At 34.3% G+C, this 18567-nt stretch overlaps 1 protein-coding gene across 2 annotated transcripts in view; it reads right to left on the reverse strand.

Annotated features, from left to right (window-relative positions):
• Positions 1–18567, reverse strand: part of LOC149771597 (signal transducer and activator of transcription 5B-like) — a 119406-nt gene that overhangs the window by 13119 nt on the left and 87720 nt on the right. For both annotated transcript variants that reach the window (XM_089948287.1, XM_089948286.1), the window contains exons 19-20: positions 15331–15391; positions 9918–10028 (exon numbers count right to left, since the gene is read on the reverse strand). In XM_089948287.1, coding sequence (XP_089804413.1) covers positions 9918–10028; positions 15331–15391 — 172 coding nt within the window. The remainder of the gene's footprint in view (positions 1–9917; positions 10029–15330; positions 15392–18567) is intronic.

Consider the following 18567-nt stretch of genomic DNA (forward strand, 5'->3'; position numbering starts at 1 on the left):
TATCCCAGTGGACAAAGGATTATCCCAGTGGACAAAGGATTATCCCAGTGGACAAAGGATTATCTAAGCAAGCAGAGGCTCATCTCAGCTTTACTTATGAATACTAAGTTTGTCTTCGTTCTTCACTGAAGTGTCATGTGCTGCTACTATCAATCGCTACAAGGTCTTAATTTTCCACATAGAAAGTATCAAGTGAGATAAAAACAAATGTGACCATTTTTCAGGCAAGTCTAATTCGGAAATTCATTTTTAGAATACATTTTCTACTAAACCTCCTCTGAATTAAATACAGTGTTTTTTTTACTTAATGTTGGTGAAACAAACAGACCAGTTAAAAAAAATCTGCAAGTTTTATCAAACATCAAAAATAATGGTTGTGAAGAGCAAAATGTTTTGCCTTTACAAACATACTGTCTGGCAAGTTACGATATATCATTATTGTACAGTATAAATTTGTGAAGTCTTTAACACAGAATCTGAATATCAGGGTGGCCATACTTGCAGCTTTTTCCATGAATCATAAATTTGCAAATTTTTCTGCAGATTCAGCAATTTTGTAGATTTTTGTAGTTGTTATGGAATCATGAAATTTCTTTACACTTTACAATTTTCCAAATGCATCTGGTCAACAGTTGTGAAAAATTTCAGTTGGTGATTAGATATGAATCACATGTACATTTTTATATTAAAGTACATGTGGTTAATGTTAATTTGCTTGCAGTTTTGATAATAAAATGAACCTAGCCTGAAGTCCCATTTTTTGAAACAAAATGGATGTTACATAAGGCAAGGTTTATGATGTCTTATACTGTGGATTACACATTTTTGGGGATACTTTTTGGAAACATTTTGTGGTTCCCATGTAATGTTGATAACAATACTGTTACTACCAAAGAAATTGACACTCATGTCATGCCATTCTCTATTGTCTTGGCATGACAATGTAAAGAAAGGCTTGTTACAAAGATCAAGAAATTTTTCAAAACTATTATTGCATCCCTCCATGTAATAACAGTTCAGTTCTTGTGAACCCTTGTATCATCCAATTAAGCTTTCTTGACAGCAGAAATCCATGAGATGCATCTATTGCAGCACTGCAGTGACCCAGATCTTCCATCATAAAATGCATCAACAGATCTAGGTTTATGCAGATTATTAGGAGTAATCAGAAGAACAAACAACATGGACCTAATTTGTGAGTGCTTTATTAGATGGCTGATAACAACATGGACCTAATTTGTGAGTGCTTTATTAGATGGCTGATCAATGAACAACACAGACCTATTTTGTGAGTGCTTTATTAGATGGCTGATCAATGAACAACATAGACCTAATTTATGAGTGCTTTATTAGATGGCTGATCAATGAACAACACAGACCTAATTTGTGAGTGCTTTATTAGATGGCTGATCAATGAACAACATGGACCTAATTTATGAGTGCTTTATTAGATGGCTGATCTATGAGCAACATGGACCTAATTTGTGAGTGCTTTATTATATGGCTGATCAATGAACAACATGGACCTAATTTGTGAGTGCTTTATTAGATGGCTGATCAATGAACAACATAGAACTAATTTGTGAGTGCTTTATAAGATGGCTGATCAATGAACAACATGGACCTAATTTAAGAGTGCATCATTAGAATGCTGATCAGGGTATATTTTGTTTGCAGTTGGACCTGACGTGTGTGTGTGTGTTGACTGTGAACTCCAACATATTCCTTCCTTGCCTATCATTAAAAAAATAAAAATCAATATTTCTATTGCATTATAAAATTCATTTTGTTCTGCTTCTCTATCTCTCTCTTCTTCTCTCTCAACAAAAAAGTTGAAAAAGAAATGGACGAGAGGGAGATTCACTTCTTAATTTAACCTACTCTTACGACAGCAATGCGAAATGTATGTGACTTTGGAATCTAATAATCAAGACCTTCGTCCAATACCTGAACTTTTGACTCGGTATAATTTTTGTCCTTTTTTTCTTGTCAGTTTGGGGGCCCAGAGTGGCCGAGTGGTCTGAAGTGCTCTCTGTTACGGATCACTGCCATCTCACCTCTGCATAGGTTTGAGTCTCAGATTCGGCCAATGTGGGTATGTGAGAAAGCTTGCCAGTTTCACCTCTGCATAGGTTTGAGTCTCAGATTCGGCCAATGTGGGTATGTGAGAAAGCTTGCCAGTAGCTTCTCAAGGGTCGGTGGTTCTTTCCGTGGATTTCTTGGGTTCTTCCTCCACCATTAATACTGGCTGTCATGTATAGCCTATCGTGTGCTGAAAAATGGCGTTAAACTCTACAACAACAACAACAAAAATCTTGTCAGTTTGTTTTGTTTCATTTTAACAGAGCTAGTTTCCGAGGTATGCCTATAACATAAAAAGCTTGATCTCTTTTTATTTTCCTCAAATGTTGACAAAGTAGAAGTTATGATATGTTAAGATTGTTGCTGAGAAATTTTGATGGAGTGGATTGCCATGAATGGAAGTGACATGACAGGATGGAATGGATGGGCATTAAGTTATGCAAGATGATGTGATGGAATAGATGGCCATTAGGTGATGTGACATGACATGATGGAATGGTCAGCCATAAAATGAAGTGACATGAAATGATGGAATGGATGGGCATTAAGTGATGCAACATGATGTGATGAAATGGATGGACATTGGCAACATTATGCCACCTCCATAAACATGTCTGGAGGTGTAATAATTCTACATAAAAAATTATCAGAACAACACAATATTTATTTTAAACTTATGCTGTATGATGACAGATGATTTTGAAGTGATAGGTGAACCTGAGGGTTCAAGTAAGGGATGACATATAACTAAATTCAGCCTATTTAATGGGACTAATAATCGTACCTGCATAATATGCCAGGTCAAGACTTAAGAAGTCACTTACCTGTGCAACTGAACAAAGAACTGACACTAGCTATTATTACAAATCCACAGGAAGATCTTATGTTTGACATTAGCTATTTTTATAATCTTCAAGGAAAATCCTAATCTTGACACTAGCTATTATTATAAATCCTTCAAGGGAGATTGCAAGCTTGACATTAGCTATTATTATAATCTTCAAGGGAGATCTTAAGTTTGACACTAGTTATTGTTATAATCTTCAAGGAAAATTGTAAGCTTGACACTAGGTATTATTATAATCTTGAAGGGAAATCATAAGCTTGACACTAGCTATAAATCCTTCAAGGGAAATCTTAAGTTTGAAACAAGCTAATATTATAATCCTTCAAGGGAAATCAAAAGCTTGACTCTAGCTATTAATATAAATCTTCAAGGGAAATCTTAAGTCTGACATGAGCCATTATTATAATCTTCAAGGGAAATCATAAGCTTGACACAAGCTATTATTATAATCTCCAAGGGAGATTGTAGCTTACTTTTGAAAGAAGTCAGCTCATTAAAAGGTTGATTATTGTTAATCTTATATTGTTGAGTCCTGAAGAATAAAAGCCAGTAATTCTTTCTATTCTCTTCAATATGTTCTGTGTAAAATATTTGTTCAAAATATTTAAAAAAAATTCTCATCCAAATTTATAATCAAATGACTTCAGTAGCTGCTAATCATCAATGTTAATCTCAATACAAGAGATTGTTACAATAATGGGGCATACAAGAGGTTGTTACAATAATGGGGCAATAATATTTAAAATTTTAAAAAAACCTCAAAAAACATGAAAGCCACCAACATGTGCACATATTTTAATAGTCTGCATTTCCTAAAAAAATTACCTCATTGGTCATTTACAACTATTCTTGCTTTAGTTGTACAAACAAACAGGGGTCAAAGTGCATATTTACAATTGATAATGGGATACAGAAATTAGAAGCTTGAAGCCCTTTGTGGAATTAAGTCCAGAGTTAAGCAAATGCAATTAGCTTTGAGATTTAGTGTTCACAAGTCAAGCAAACAATGTGCTAGTCTAAAATCTTGTCCTAACATTATTTATTTACCTACCATTTTACAAGAAAACAATAGATTATCTATGCCTGCTCAATCATCTGTCATAAATACTCGATGAAACAAGTTTATGGACTGAATTGTCAGCAGTTTTTGTCACTGACACACACATATAGGACCTTTTGATTTTCTGGCTTCAAATCATTCACATGTACACAGTAGACTGTCCTTCCGATGTCAAAACTGGTTGGAACAAAACCATTTAAGTTATAAGTGTGGAGAGAATGGCTAATATAATCAAACATTCTACATTCTGTTGCTCTGCAGTGAAGCAAAGTCATAATTGTAAAACAAATGTGTCAGTTAATTCTGGGTTCATTTATTTCCCTCTGTACTTTAGAGAATGACTCACTATTTTTTGAAGGAACTTGCTCTGAACCCACACTGTTGAATGGTTTATTCTCAAACTGGTTTCAGTCAGTTTATATGTACATTTCTAGGTCAATACATTTAACCTTTTCAGCTTGAGCACATGTACTATTCATGTACAGGTACTATTAATTCCTAAATGCAAATTTCATTTTAGAAACTCTTTGCTCTGTGTCTGAACTACACATTTTATTGTCAGTATAAAATCAGACCCTTTGGACATGCCTAACAAATATGAATGTTACGAGAAAAATACCGCCACCATTTCATAAATTTGTGTGAATGTATTAGAAAGAAATTAAATGGATTTGAACAGACCTAGCAAATGTTTATTTTAGTATAGAAATATTGTTTCTTTATGTACACTTCTGATGGAATTACTATTATGGATAAAAACAGAATCAAATGGTGAGTACATGTACTCTACTATTTATGCTTATGTTGTATATTTCACATAAATAAAATTAAATATTAAACATGTAATAACTGTGTTAAATATTTAGTTAATATGAAACAAGTCTGACATTTACTATGCATTGATTTAAGATGATAAATGTGACAATAAAGCACTTATTTTTGCACCTGCTTTTGTTACCCACCCCCACCCCTGCCACAGTTTGGGTGCATGCATCATTTTCTTCAGCTAACTGGCTTGGTTGGTTATAGCGCAGTTTGGTATATAACATGCTCCAGTTTTATGGTCCCAAACCATTGGGTTATAGTGGGGTCACACTGAATTTAATTTTTTTTTCTGCTTTGATTGCCCTTATTGCCTGACATCATGACAGGTGTAACACTGCACAAGCTGTTTGCAGTACACAATTCAGCTAACTGGCTTGGTTGGTTATAGCACAGTTTGGTATATAACATGCTCTAGTTTTATGGACCCAAACCATTATATTATATTGGGGTTACACCATATTTCATTATCTTTTTGTCTACCTTGATTACGCTTATTGTCTGACATTTTCACAGGTGTATCACTGCACAAGCTGTTTGCAGTACACAATTCAGCTAACTGGCTTTGTTGGTTATAACACAGTTCAGTACATAACATGGTCTAGTTTTATGGCCCAAACCATTGTGCTATAGCAGGGTCACACTGTATTTCATTATTTTTTGTTTGCAGTACACAATTCAGATGCTGCGTATGAACATTACCATAGTATTCAACAACTGTACTTTGAAAGCTAAAATATGTTTCAACCTAATTTAAAGTTTACACTGAATTTTCAACCTAAACCTACTTTAGATGCTCTATTTTAGGGGAAGAAAAGTTTAAATGGATGTTGTGCCATTTAAAAGTTACAGCAGTATTCATGATAAGCCATCTTTACTTTTGTCCTTATTTTTTTGTTCTGAAACATGAGGAAACAAAACCATAATTATGCTTCAGCATAGGATAGGAAGCTTCCACCATTGGGATAAAAAATTTCACCATACACTCAGCACAGCCTCACGTCAGATGCCAAATTCTGACCCTCATGGAATTTTCCTATCCTACACCAATGTATACGATGCATTCTATTAGTCTAAGTCTAGGAGTGATTAAACATGAACATCTCCCATCTCCCGCTACGACACATGAAGAAAAAAATTATCTTTCACAACAGATACCTTTCTGAGGGCTTCTGGATCACCAGAGTAATGTTCTCTACAACATAACATTCCAACATCATTGCTGATGCTTTAGAAATTATTTAAAATAGCAACAATGACACAAGAATTAGTTTTCGATGCATCTCATTCAGTATGAAGCTGTGCAGCAGAGAAATATTGCGTGATTGCAGCAACATTAAGTTAATGAAGGAAAATAAAGTGAGTATATAATAAGGAGAAATACTGCATGATTCTAACAACGTTAAATTATCTGAGAAAAGAAAAAGTATGTGAAAGGGAATAAAATGAACTATGGAGAAATACTGCACAGTTCCGACAATGGTGAATTAATGGAGAAAAAAAATCAGCAAATAATAAATAATAATAGCGCCTCCTTGTAAACAGAGAAGTAGCAGAACCTCAACACAAAATGAATTCTTACCCTCAAAAGTTACGTGTAAAAATTGATAAAGCATATATAAAAAGATAGCATATACAAGAAATTTGCTTGTTTGCAATGACAGAACATTTTTGACTAATACAGTTGACTGTACATAAATGAAAATATTAAATAATTTGTTCTAATATAAGTAATCATAAGGCAATTAAAAAAAAGAATGTATTTCATAATTATACATATACAGTAGTCCCCCTCTTGAACGGCCCCCCCGACCAGTGGCCACCCGCTCCTTACGGCCAGAATCCGTTGGCACCGACGAGTTTGTGTTCAAAAGTACCCCTCGCGAAAGGCCACCTGCCTAACGCGACCAGCGGCCAGCATATTAGTGCAAAATCATAAAATTTACCCCTCACAAGCGGCCGCATTTTATTTGAATATGTATCCAGAACCAGTATTGTATTCATAACGTGTGTTAAGTAATCCGATTTCTGTTTCCCGATGTCAGGTTTTCGTTACTGAAAGAAGTGTTGAGTAAAGTACATTTACCACTAAAGTTAATATTATATCATTTACGCCTCACGAGAAGCCAAATTTATTCCATAAAAACCGAGAAAGACTCAAATTTTAATCCATACAAAAGGGTATGTACATGTAATCCAATTAGCCTTATTGCTGTGTTATCATAAGATGTCCGGTTTAGTCACTCTGATAATTGTTAAGAATACAGTAGTAACAGCTGAGAAGTGGCAGTATCGATGTACAATACCAAAGTCAGCAGGAAAATGGTTTAATAGCCTTTATGGCTTCCCTTAGTAAGATGTTGAGCTTGTTCACTTTGGTAATCAGTGGCTATTACTACTGACAATAATTGTCAAAATTACGAATCCTAGCGGCCGCGAGGTCAGATCTGCGTGATGTTAATGGTACATATCGAAGCCGTTTTGGCTTCTCACCTAGTTTCAAGAAATGTATAAAAACAATAGGGTACCAGACTGCGACTAACGAATCACGTGACAAGATCACTTCCTTTAAAAACACAGGGCAATTTGTTTAGATGCATACAAAATTGTTTTATCAGTATTGTAGTTGGCAACATGAATAACTTACTGCAAAAAGATCAACATGTCATGGAGGAAAATACAAATTCTCAGTTTAGAGGAGAACATGAAAGTAATTCAACTGACTGGGGGGGTGGGGGGTGGGGTGTGTGTCGTCGAGGATCCTTGCAGAAAACTAACGTCAGGAAGACTCAGATAAACAATATCGTGAAAAATAATGAAACAATTCTGCAGAAGTGGAAAGGTGAAATGGACGGAGAAAGGAAGATTGTTTGAGCCAGGAGACGTTTGTATCCTGATTTGAAAGACAAGAAAAAGCAAAAATTTTGTCAGTTGAACTGGGATATGACGACTTTACCGCGAGTAACGGATGGTTGCACATATTTCAAGTGAGACACAATATCAAGTGTTCTGTCATTAGCGGCGAATCAGCTGATGTTAATAATAAAGTTGTCGAAGATTGGAACAAAAGACTAAACGATATATGCAGGGGATATGACAGCAAGGATATTTTTAATGTGATGAGACTGGTTTGTTTTTTAGACTATTACCAACAAAGTGACGTGATGTGAACTGTAACATAATTATAAAGACAGTTTTAAAACTGTATCATTGGTTATTCATGCATTCTTTTGCAAATGATGACAAAGTTTGTTTTACATTTATTTCACATCATGCATGTGATTTTTTAATTAAAATATTAAATATTTAAAATTAAATGTACTTGTGACTTTTTTCATGTGTTTACTATTCGCATTTGTCATCCCCCTCTAGAAAGGCCACCCGCATTATAAGGCCACTTCCCTGCTGCATTAGGGGTGGCCTTATAAGAGGGGGACTACTGTACTTACAAGAAAATATTGAATTTTTTTCTTCAATAAAAGCATAAGCATAATAATACAGGAGTTTACATGTAGATGTACATACAAGAAAATATTGAATACTTACCCTGGAATATAAAAACACAAACACATCATGAGTACAATAAAAGAGACTTAAGAAAAATGGGATATACAGTCAACTAAAACTTACCTTTAAACTGCCATCCGAGTGAAGTGAGAAAACCAAAGTCAAAAGACAGGTGGTTGGTAAACAGATGCTTGTTTCATCAGTGATTTTGTTCACTGGATTCTAAAGTATTGGTTCTTTGTTTAATCCAGGTGCTTGCATAATACAGGTTCAACTTTAATAAGGACAGTTTCATCTCCGTACAGTTGTCTTAGATTTAGCAAGTTTTCCAATATCTCAGGTTCAAGTACTTATCTAATTTATTTATTTGTCACTACTCCTTTTAGATTTTAATTAACAAAGTTCATTTGCCTTTTGAAGTGTGTATTAAATGACATTCACTCTGACTCCAATTATTTAACTCACTCGCCCCTGAAGATTTTTTTCAACTTTTGCCAGAAATGGGGATAGGAAATGAATTTTTGGAGTTACTTCTGAATGCATCCAAATACATCTACTTCCAACAGATTTTCATTCAGTTGGATGCCTGGGTGCATAAAAGACATCATTTTCAAATGGCTAGTTGTTCATGCATGTGCAGATGGGTAAAAATTGGATTTATTTTTGTTTCTTTTTGCATACTGGATAAATGATTTTTGTGTCCTGGCAACCTTTTACTCCAAATCTCAAACTTATCCAACATTTTTCACCTGTCTGTGTGCAGTACAGACCAGTCTGCCTTCGACATCAGGCCCAAATGACTAAAATACAGACACTAACTGTTGTTCTGAAACTATTTAGGCCTATAAAAAAAATCAGGTCTCTGTAATGTGAATATAAAGTCTTTATTAATTGTTATTGTAGAACTATATTTGTCTATTCTGCTGTAATACCAGCCACTTTGGTGCAATGGTCAATAATGTTTATATTACAGAGCTCAGAAGTAGGGTACAAGTTCGTGATGCATAAACATGGCAAATGGGGTTAATGAGTTCTGATGAGCATAGATAACAACAGCTTGAAAGGGACTGGATAATATATGAATTACAAAGGATAACACCTAAAGGAGCCTAGTTTTCTTTGCACATAAGTAAAACATAATTTAATTTGAATTTAGTTTGCTTCCTTTTCAATGAATGCAAATTTTAAACTGCAAGTGTTTCAGAAAATTATGTACAATATGTGTGACCTTCCTCTTAAAAATACATGGTCTTTCAAGCACTTTTTAGTTAACATGTTAATTTTCAACCACACAAGCTCTTGATTTTGTCATCTTAAACTTCCAGGACTATTGAGGTTTTCATGGACCGGTATGAAATCTGTACAATAGACACATATCCATAATGGCCAATTTAAATTACAATTGAACCTGATATAAAGGTCACCTGTATTAAGCAATCAACTATCTTATTCAACAAAAAAAGCATCAGTTAGCCAACCACCTCCTCATCAGAGGCCACACTTGTCACTTCCCATGGATGTCTATTTAAGACAGGTTGACTAATGTATCATCCCTTTAGTGTCCTGTGTAAAAAGGTTTAACTGTATTTTTATACATACACAGAATCCTGATGAGATAAAAGGCTATTAGTTGGAGATATAGGTCCGGTGTATTGCTGGGGTGTCTGTGGGTTGTCAAAACTCATCAAAGCGGCAATCTGAGGCTGTGGACTGAAAAAAAAGAGACAACTAGCATAGACCAACATCCATGATCATATGATACACTGAAATATCAGGGTTCAAATGTAAACTGAACAGCACAGACCAAGGTCAGACATTACATGATTCACTGAAAGATCATGGTCCTCAGTAGAATGAACAGAATAGACCAAGGTCAGCCATTACATGATTCACTGAAAGATCAGGGTCCTCAGTAGAATGAATAGCATAAATCAATCTCAGCCATAACATGATTCACTGAAAGATCAGGGTTCTCAGTAGAATGAACAGCGTAGACCAAGGTCAGCCATTACATAATACAATGAAAAATCATCAGGGTCCTCAGTGGAAGGACCAACATAGACCAAGGTCAGCCATTACATGATACACTGAAAGATTAGGGTCCTCAGTAGAATGAACAGCATAGACCAAGGTCAGCCATTACATAATACAATGAAAAATCATCAGGGTCCTCAGTGGAAGGAGCAACATAGCCCAAGGTCAGCCATTACATGATACACTGAAAGATCAGGGTTGCAAGTAGAATGAATAACAAAGACCAAGCTCTGCCACAAACTTGAGTTAGAGTCTGCTCAAAACAGTTTTTGTGAATTTAAACTTGAGTATGTATCTGCTCAAAAGAGTTTTGTGACTTTGAACTTGAGTATGAATCTGTTCAAAAGAGTTTTGGACTTTTAAATCTGTTCAAAAGAGTTTTGGACTTTTAACTTGAACCCGTCTGGTCAAAAAAGTTTTGAGAATATTGGGACAGCAGCTTGGTTCAAACAACTTTCTCAGCTATAGTACTTGTCAACTCACAATTCTGCACATCTATAAAGTTTCTATAAATTCGAAATTTAATCAGTGTAACTATTCCAAGCCCCCAAAATTGAGCTTGTTTAAAAACACAGGTTCAATAAAATTATCCTATCAGGGTTTACAAATAACCAGCAAGCAAAATCAAGAGTTCACTAAATGTTGAGATGTTTTATGGAAATGGGACCAACCCCTGTGTAATGGTTACATGTTAAAACTGAAACTTAAAGTAAAAAAAGGAAACTTCTTTAACTTCGATTAAAATGAAGCTACAATCGTAAAATGCATACGATATTCTAAACTTTGGCTCCTCTTCTGGTGCAGTGAGTATCAAATATGTACACATGTTAAAAGTTTGATATCCACTTCTATACTCAAAATGTTTTATGAATATGGACTAACCATATTTCATTCTTTCAGATTGGAAAAAAAAACCTATTACAACCCTTTCACCATACTGATTCTTACATTATTACATTATTTTATATAATAGTGTATATATTTATGTTTATACATTTATTTGTAAATAATACCTTTCAAGTATATTCCACGTGCATAGTTTTCCAATCTATTTAAAGTACCATATATGAAATATAAGTAAACATTCTCAGGTTAAAAAAAGGATTTTTTAAATGCATCCCATCTGAGTTATGGTTACTCAGACACATAATATACATCCTGCTTGCCCAGTTATCCAGTACAGTGTGAGTGTTTTAGATTTTTAATGTAGCTTTAAAAGAGTTTCAGTCATATCGCTTCAATGTCTGCAGTGTGACAGTTTACAGTAATGTCTAGCACTGGGGCATCATGTGACAGACATGTAGCATCATGCCCCACCCAGTCACATTATTCTGACACCAGGCCAATCAGTCCTAACACTAACCTCCTAATGCTGAATGCCAAGCTAGGCAGCTGCTAGTACCAGTTTTACCCAAGTCTTTGGTATGACTTGGCCATGGTTCAAACCTGCAACCTCTAGCATCTGAGGCGGATGCTCTAACCAATTAGGTCACTGGAGCGGTCAAGGTATTTATACTGGACCTGATTTAGCTTCATTTGTATAAATAAGTGGGGATAATGAATTTCACAGAAACTGATATGCATGGGGAAAGACTGATCAGATACAATTTACACAACGACAAGAATGAATCAGATTTTTCACACCACTATGTCATGCTCTTAACTCTTTTGGCAGAAAATCCACAGAACATGAATTTGAGGATAACGGTGAGGGCCTCTTCTAAGAAGGCATGATACAGGTGGTAAATAACTGAACTGGCCAATGATAGAGTGAAATGAAAATGAAGAAAACAGTATTGGACCAACTGTTGGGAGAATTCATGCATTACACATTATGTGTATTAACAGCATTGAGAAAAATAGCCCTCAGGCTACAACACACCAAGACTTAGAATGTGCATTCGTCAAGTGTTTTTTATAAATGTGATAGTTCATAACCAACATGATCGAAAGATGTAGTATCACACCAATAATCATTTCAAACAACAGAAAAAACTGACAGTAGCCATGGTAACAATGCACACTGGAAATTTTGTTTTCATGAAGAATACTGTACCGACAGTGTAAAGGAAGCTGAAAGTTCAAATGACAAAAACAACTTTCTTGGCTGTTCTACATTTGGAAAGAAGAACCCGTTGGTGAAATGAATGGCAAATTGCTAAGTACTGTCAAAACATTTTGAAGCAATAATAAAACTGGAGAATGAAATGAATTTATAAATGTCTATTGGCAAAAAAGTTATACGCGAAATATTTCTGTGTGATACAATGTACATGGGCATCATTATTCTTTGAAAGACAACAGGAAATGGCATGGGACATTAGTAAGTGGTACAGTAAAGTGAACAAAATCCTCAACATCAAACTCATGGCAATAACAAATTTCCTATAACAACCAACACTGATAATACAATCACATAGAAACATATAAAATAAACATGTACTGTCCATATTCTATTTTCCTTGACATTTTCCGACATACCAATATAACTGTTATTAATAATTTTGAAATATAATGAAGACACATTTGAAATATTACAGTATGTCAGAATGAAATTTTTTTACTTTAATACATTTATTCTTTGTCACTGTTCTGGTGATCTAAGCGGTCAGATTGTCCACCTTGGATGAGGGAGGTCGTGGGTTTGAAGCTCAGCCCATGTCATACCAAAGACTTATAAAAAATACTACAAATAGCTGCCTCACTTGGTGCTCAGCATTAAGATGTTAGTGTTAGGACCGGTTGGTCGTGTGTCGGTATAATCTGACTGTGTGGGACATGATGCTGCATGTCTGCGGCATGAGGCCCCAGTGGCAGACATTACTATAAACCACCACATCACAAACATTGTAGCAATATGACAGAAAAATCATTAAAGCTATTTTAACAATCCAAATCACACACACACACACACACACACACACACTCTTTGGTTATTTCAAATTCATGCACACTTCTCACAGCCGTTTAAAAACTGATACATTGTTGCCAAAGAAAAGCATCGGGCAGAATTTGCACTCTTTAATATCAATCAAAAAGATCTTTAATTTTCAACCAATTTTGTCTACAAAGTATTTCACACATCATTCAGGAAGAAAGACCTAGATTAAATTCCAATTCACCTTTAAGCTAATCTTCTGATCACTGATCAAGGTTTCCAATCTATATATCTCGTATATACTCATGAACAAGTCCAACTGCAAACTGCACAGACCAAGGTCTGCCATCGCATAACGTGCAGCCAGATTTGGGTCTACAAAGTTTGTTAGGAGTAATCAGTAGAACAACAGAGACCCTAATCTATCTGTATATAATGTGATGGGACAACAGGGTCTATGGTGATTGCAGTTGGACTTGACTCATAAATGAACATATATACAGTAAATCTTGATGCCAATCACAACATAATACTATAAAGAAATGTATAGAAATGACATAGATATAAAAAGAAAACAGCATTTATAACATCAGTCATCATATCATAAAAATGATTAAAATCCATGCAACAAAATTGATATGCTTCATTGTTGATTGCATGCCATTGCCATCCAATAGTCTTCATTAAAAGTCTAATGGAATCAATACCAGACCTCCATCTAAAATCGGGTTGGTTTACAGGTGTCCTTGGGCAAGAATATAACTCCAGGGAACTCAATAAACTACACCAAATCAAATTTAATATACCTCCAGGGAACTCAATAAACTACACCAAATCAAACAAATTTAATATACCGCCAGGAAACTCAATAAACTACACCAAATCAAACAAATTTAATATACCTCCAGGGAACTCAATAAACTACACCCAATCAAACAAATTTAATATACATCCAGGAAACTCAATAAACTACACCAAATCAAACAAATTGAATACAACTCCAGGGAACCTGACTGGTATCCAACAGTAATTTGTATTTTGAGAAATTTGTATCATTTTATATCTATCCATTACACCTTTATTGGTATCCAACAGTAATTGTATTCTGAGAGTTTTTATTATTATTTTACATCTATCAATTATATCTTATGGCAAAACATATTAGTGCAAAACTAAGGAAAGAATTGGGGGTGGAGTGGTTTACTAATAGTATACAAATCAAACTCCAATTGACCATATCATATACAAGTGATTACCTCTGGCATTATAAATTCATGAACTTTGGTAGATCATAAATCTAACTTTATATAGATGTAACATGGACAACACCACTAACATCATATTCATCAACATCAGTAATATAAACTTACAACACCAACATCAATAATAATAATAATAATAATAATAATAATATGATGATGATGATGATTATTATAAAATTATTTCATGGAATCAAAAGTAGCCCCTCTCCCAATCCTTACAAAATTAGTTTAACAGAAAACAAAACAAAAATTGAATGAAAAAAAGAAAAAAAAGAGAACAGAAATAATAAAGAGAACAATAAACTTATTTACATCAGCTGTAAATGTTAACAAGAACAGAAAGGCGATAGTCTATAAGCATTCTTTACTTTAAATTTAAATAATATAAGTCAAAATTTACAATTACACTCCTACATATCTTTATTACCATAGTAAACTATGAATTTAAAATTTACAATAAAAATACTTAAAAATGGTTCAAGTTTGAATAAACGACATTCTGTCCACAAAAAGTGTTATAGCAACAACAAAAAATTTTACTTGTAGAAAAAATATATAACTTTTTGGTGATTCCTTGTTTGGCTTGCAGCCAAGGTCAATGTCTTGCTGGGATGAGCACAGACTGACTTTAGGCAGCTACCAATCAATGTGAGTCAATTAGCACTATTGAGTTTTTGAGTTAAATCTGTGGTAATATTTTCATATACATTATTAATGAAAAGCTGCATTATAATTAATCTCCAACTACAAAATTTAAAACTGGAAAAAGAGCAAAGGAATTTCAAATAGATCAGTGTTAGGGTATTCAGTCATAATTCACTTGAAATCAAGAACTTACTGGTTGGGTATCACGCTCATTAATGCAGATTTAATGTATCCTGTCTTATTTGGTTGCTCTTCTGAAAAAAGAAATAGAATTTAGGATGTAAAATATTAATAAGTTCAAAAATATGTGCAGTATCCATGCTAATTTTAAAGAGAAAAGTTGCAAAATGTTGTACAATTCATACATTTTGGCAAAGTCAGCAAAAAATTATGGTAATATCATTCCAAAACAGGGAATTTTAATTCATTCCAGTTATAGTTGTGCAAATGTGCATCTAGATAGGATATATTTAAGGCAGTAAAATTTTGACACAACGTATTTTCACAATCGCACTAACTAAAGACTTTTAAAATGCTAAAATATGTCCACTACTACAAATTCTTATAAGTGGGACAGTTTCAACAATATGGTATCCTGGTGTGTTGTCTAATGGAAATATACGTTTTTCCATTATTGCTTTGTTTATCACTACATGAATATGTATAATAAAGATTAAATGAACAAAACAGAACATGTGTCACGAGTCAGTATATCTACCCAGATTTATCCAATTTTATTCATTATGTTTGGAAGATACACACAGAACATTAATTCTGAATTCAGTTGTAAAAGTCTGTATTCCTTAAGGGCTGTTCCATTTAAACATACATGGTACTCAGAGAAGTCAGGATACTTTGATTTCACAGAGTTTATATTAAAATCACAAGAAATTTCTAAATTGTATCTATGGATGAAGTACCCCACTTTAAAAGTGCCTTCCCTGGGTCCCATGTATGTTTTAATGGAAAAGCCCTAAGATAAATTCAAGGAGAGTTGGGAACAATTTTTTAAAGGATTTTTCAAGGATAAAAATAATATTTTCAAAATTCAAGACATTTTCAAGGCAACCTCTTAAATTTAATGGTTCATGCTTTATGTATGTGCCATAGTAGGGCACAAACGTTTCACAGATCAAGTAGCCTGGAGAACAAAATACAACTGCTGGGCAAAACAAATATCAGGTAAGTAGCCCAACTGGAATTTTAAGACCATTTTCCCCAAATCCTCTTTTCTAGCCTATTAGGTCAACACTGGAAGTACTATTGTCTGCCAAGGTTTATCATTGTACATCTATGTAAGAGACACTGTACATTATTTCTCCCTTGTTAAAACCCAGAAGCCTACATAATTTGTCCAAAAATATGGAATTGGTTAATTTTCTGACATGGACATCATAAGTAAATATCTGACAAAAATGTAAAATTGTAAGTGTGTTTGTGCATGTGTGACTTATCATTAAGCATAGCTAAAATTTTATACAATCTGGCCTCAATTTCATTTAAATGAGTCTTAAAGTCAAGTTTATATTTAAGACATATGATTGGTCAATTTCAAGTCAGACTTCAATTTAAGTACAAAATGAAATCCAAACCATAATGGTAAATTTATAACTTAAACTTTCAATCAACACCAACCTAATTAAAAAGGTAGATGTTAGGGACAATGATATGAGGTCATTTTCTGTAAATCTTTCTACCAACTCGTAGCTGCCAACCTTCCAGGCTCACAATTAGTGAAAATAGGGATAAAAAGTTGTGAATCTGGACATGAATTAGTTAAAAATACCATGACAACAACTCCATCCACTCTGACCGTCAATACTACATTATATCAAGATCTCAAAATAGAACTAAAACACTATATATATGCAGAAATATATATGCATTTCTATTTATTACGGTATTCATAAAGTTCATTTGTTCTTGTGCTTATTTATCAAGACATGATACTGTGGCAGACTTGAACTTCCTTAACTGCTTGATCGTAAATTTGTTTTCTAAACAGTTCAGACTTCTTGCCTGCTGGTTGATCTTGGTGACTAAAATTGCTGACAAATTTTCTGCAGCTAAGGAGGCCCTAATGTCTGTCTTATGTTTCCTCACTAGAGAAAATACTCTTTCGCTGTCACTGCAGCTGTGAGGAATGCACAGGTGCTGCAGCACTTTTGGTTCTTCTACAGGAAAATTTGGAAGCAATTTTCGAGTCCAGGAACATTTGTCAGAACAAATGTTTTGCATGGTCTCCAGCTGATAAAGGTGGACTGTGTTCAACAAGAAAACTCACAAATAATGCTTCAGTGTTGGTAGCTTGCAGGACTTCCGCCGATGGCTTAAAATATTCCAGAGCTGAAATCTGCAAATTCTTAATTTTCCCGACTTCTACATGTTTTTTTTGCAACCAATGTGCTTCCTCACATCGTCTCTGCCACCATACCCAATACTACAATTTGTGGCACATTGTGTGCAAAAAGCATGATGTATATCAATGTTTAATGGCAGAAAGCACAGCCTATTTTTGATATATTCCAAATTAAACTTCACTTTTTGAGCAATACATTTCTATTTCCCTGGTGGTGAAGACATTTTCAAGATCTTACAAGCGATGCTGAATGGTAACTCAAATCAGTATTGGTGACGCATGTGCGGAGCAAATTTCCAGTTAGGCTTCAGTTTCTCTCAAAAGCATTTGTAAAACTACTCTTATACATATAGATTAAAATAGGTTAAAATGCTTGCTACTGGGCCAAATATACTAATCGGCTGTAGCTCTACTAATATTGCGACCAGCAGTACCGGACTGTTATGGCAACTGCGAATTGCTGAAAAAGTCGTGAAATTCACGCCAAATTTGTGAGGGTTGGCAGCTATGCCAACTAATCAAATTGGTGATTCTGATACTGCAGAAAGGAAAAAATCTTGCATTAAGATTATATTTTTACAAATGATAACTCTCCCTAACAAGAAATGTGATTCTATATGTTTATCTAGTAGACTACTAAAAATAAATGGATGGGGAATTTCCAAAGATCACCAGAATGTGAACTTGATCCATGCCTGTCAGGTCTCCATTATGTCTGAGATCTTAATCTTAATTTTAATCATACTGGGTCAAAAATTAAGTTCCCCCAGGACAGTGACAAATTCTGGATAAAAGTACATGTTTTAAAAAAATATTGGGATTGCTATATGTACTTGCATGTTGTTCTTGACGGTAAAATTTATCACAATGCAATTATTAATTTTTTATGAAGATGTCATACGGGCATTATATTAAATGAAATCATACTAGCAATAGTCTAAAGAAAGATAATATAAGTTGTTGTTGTTGTTGTTATACGGTTTAATGCCATTTTTCAGCACATGATAGGCTATACATGGCGGCCAGTATAAATGGTGGAGGAAGATTCAGGGAGAACCCCAGAAAGAACCA

Source organism: Sinohyriopsis cumingii, unplaced genomic scaffold, assembly GCF_028554795.1.
Source record: "Sinohyriopsis cumingii isolate HCF-2022 unplaced genomic scaffold, ASM2855479v2 utg001752l, whole genome shotgun sequence".
Classification (NCBI taxonomy): Eukaryota; Metazoa; Mollusca; class Bivalvia; order Unionida; family Unionidae; genus Sinohyriopsis; species Sinohyriopsis cumingii.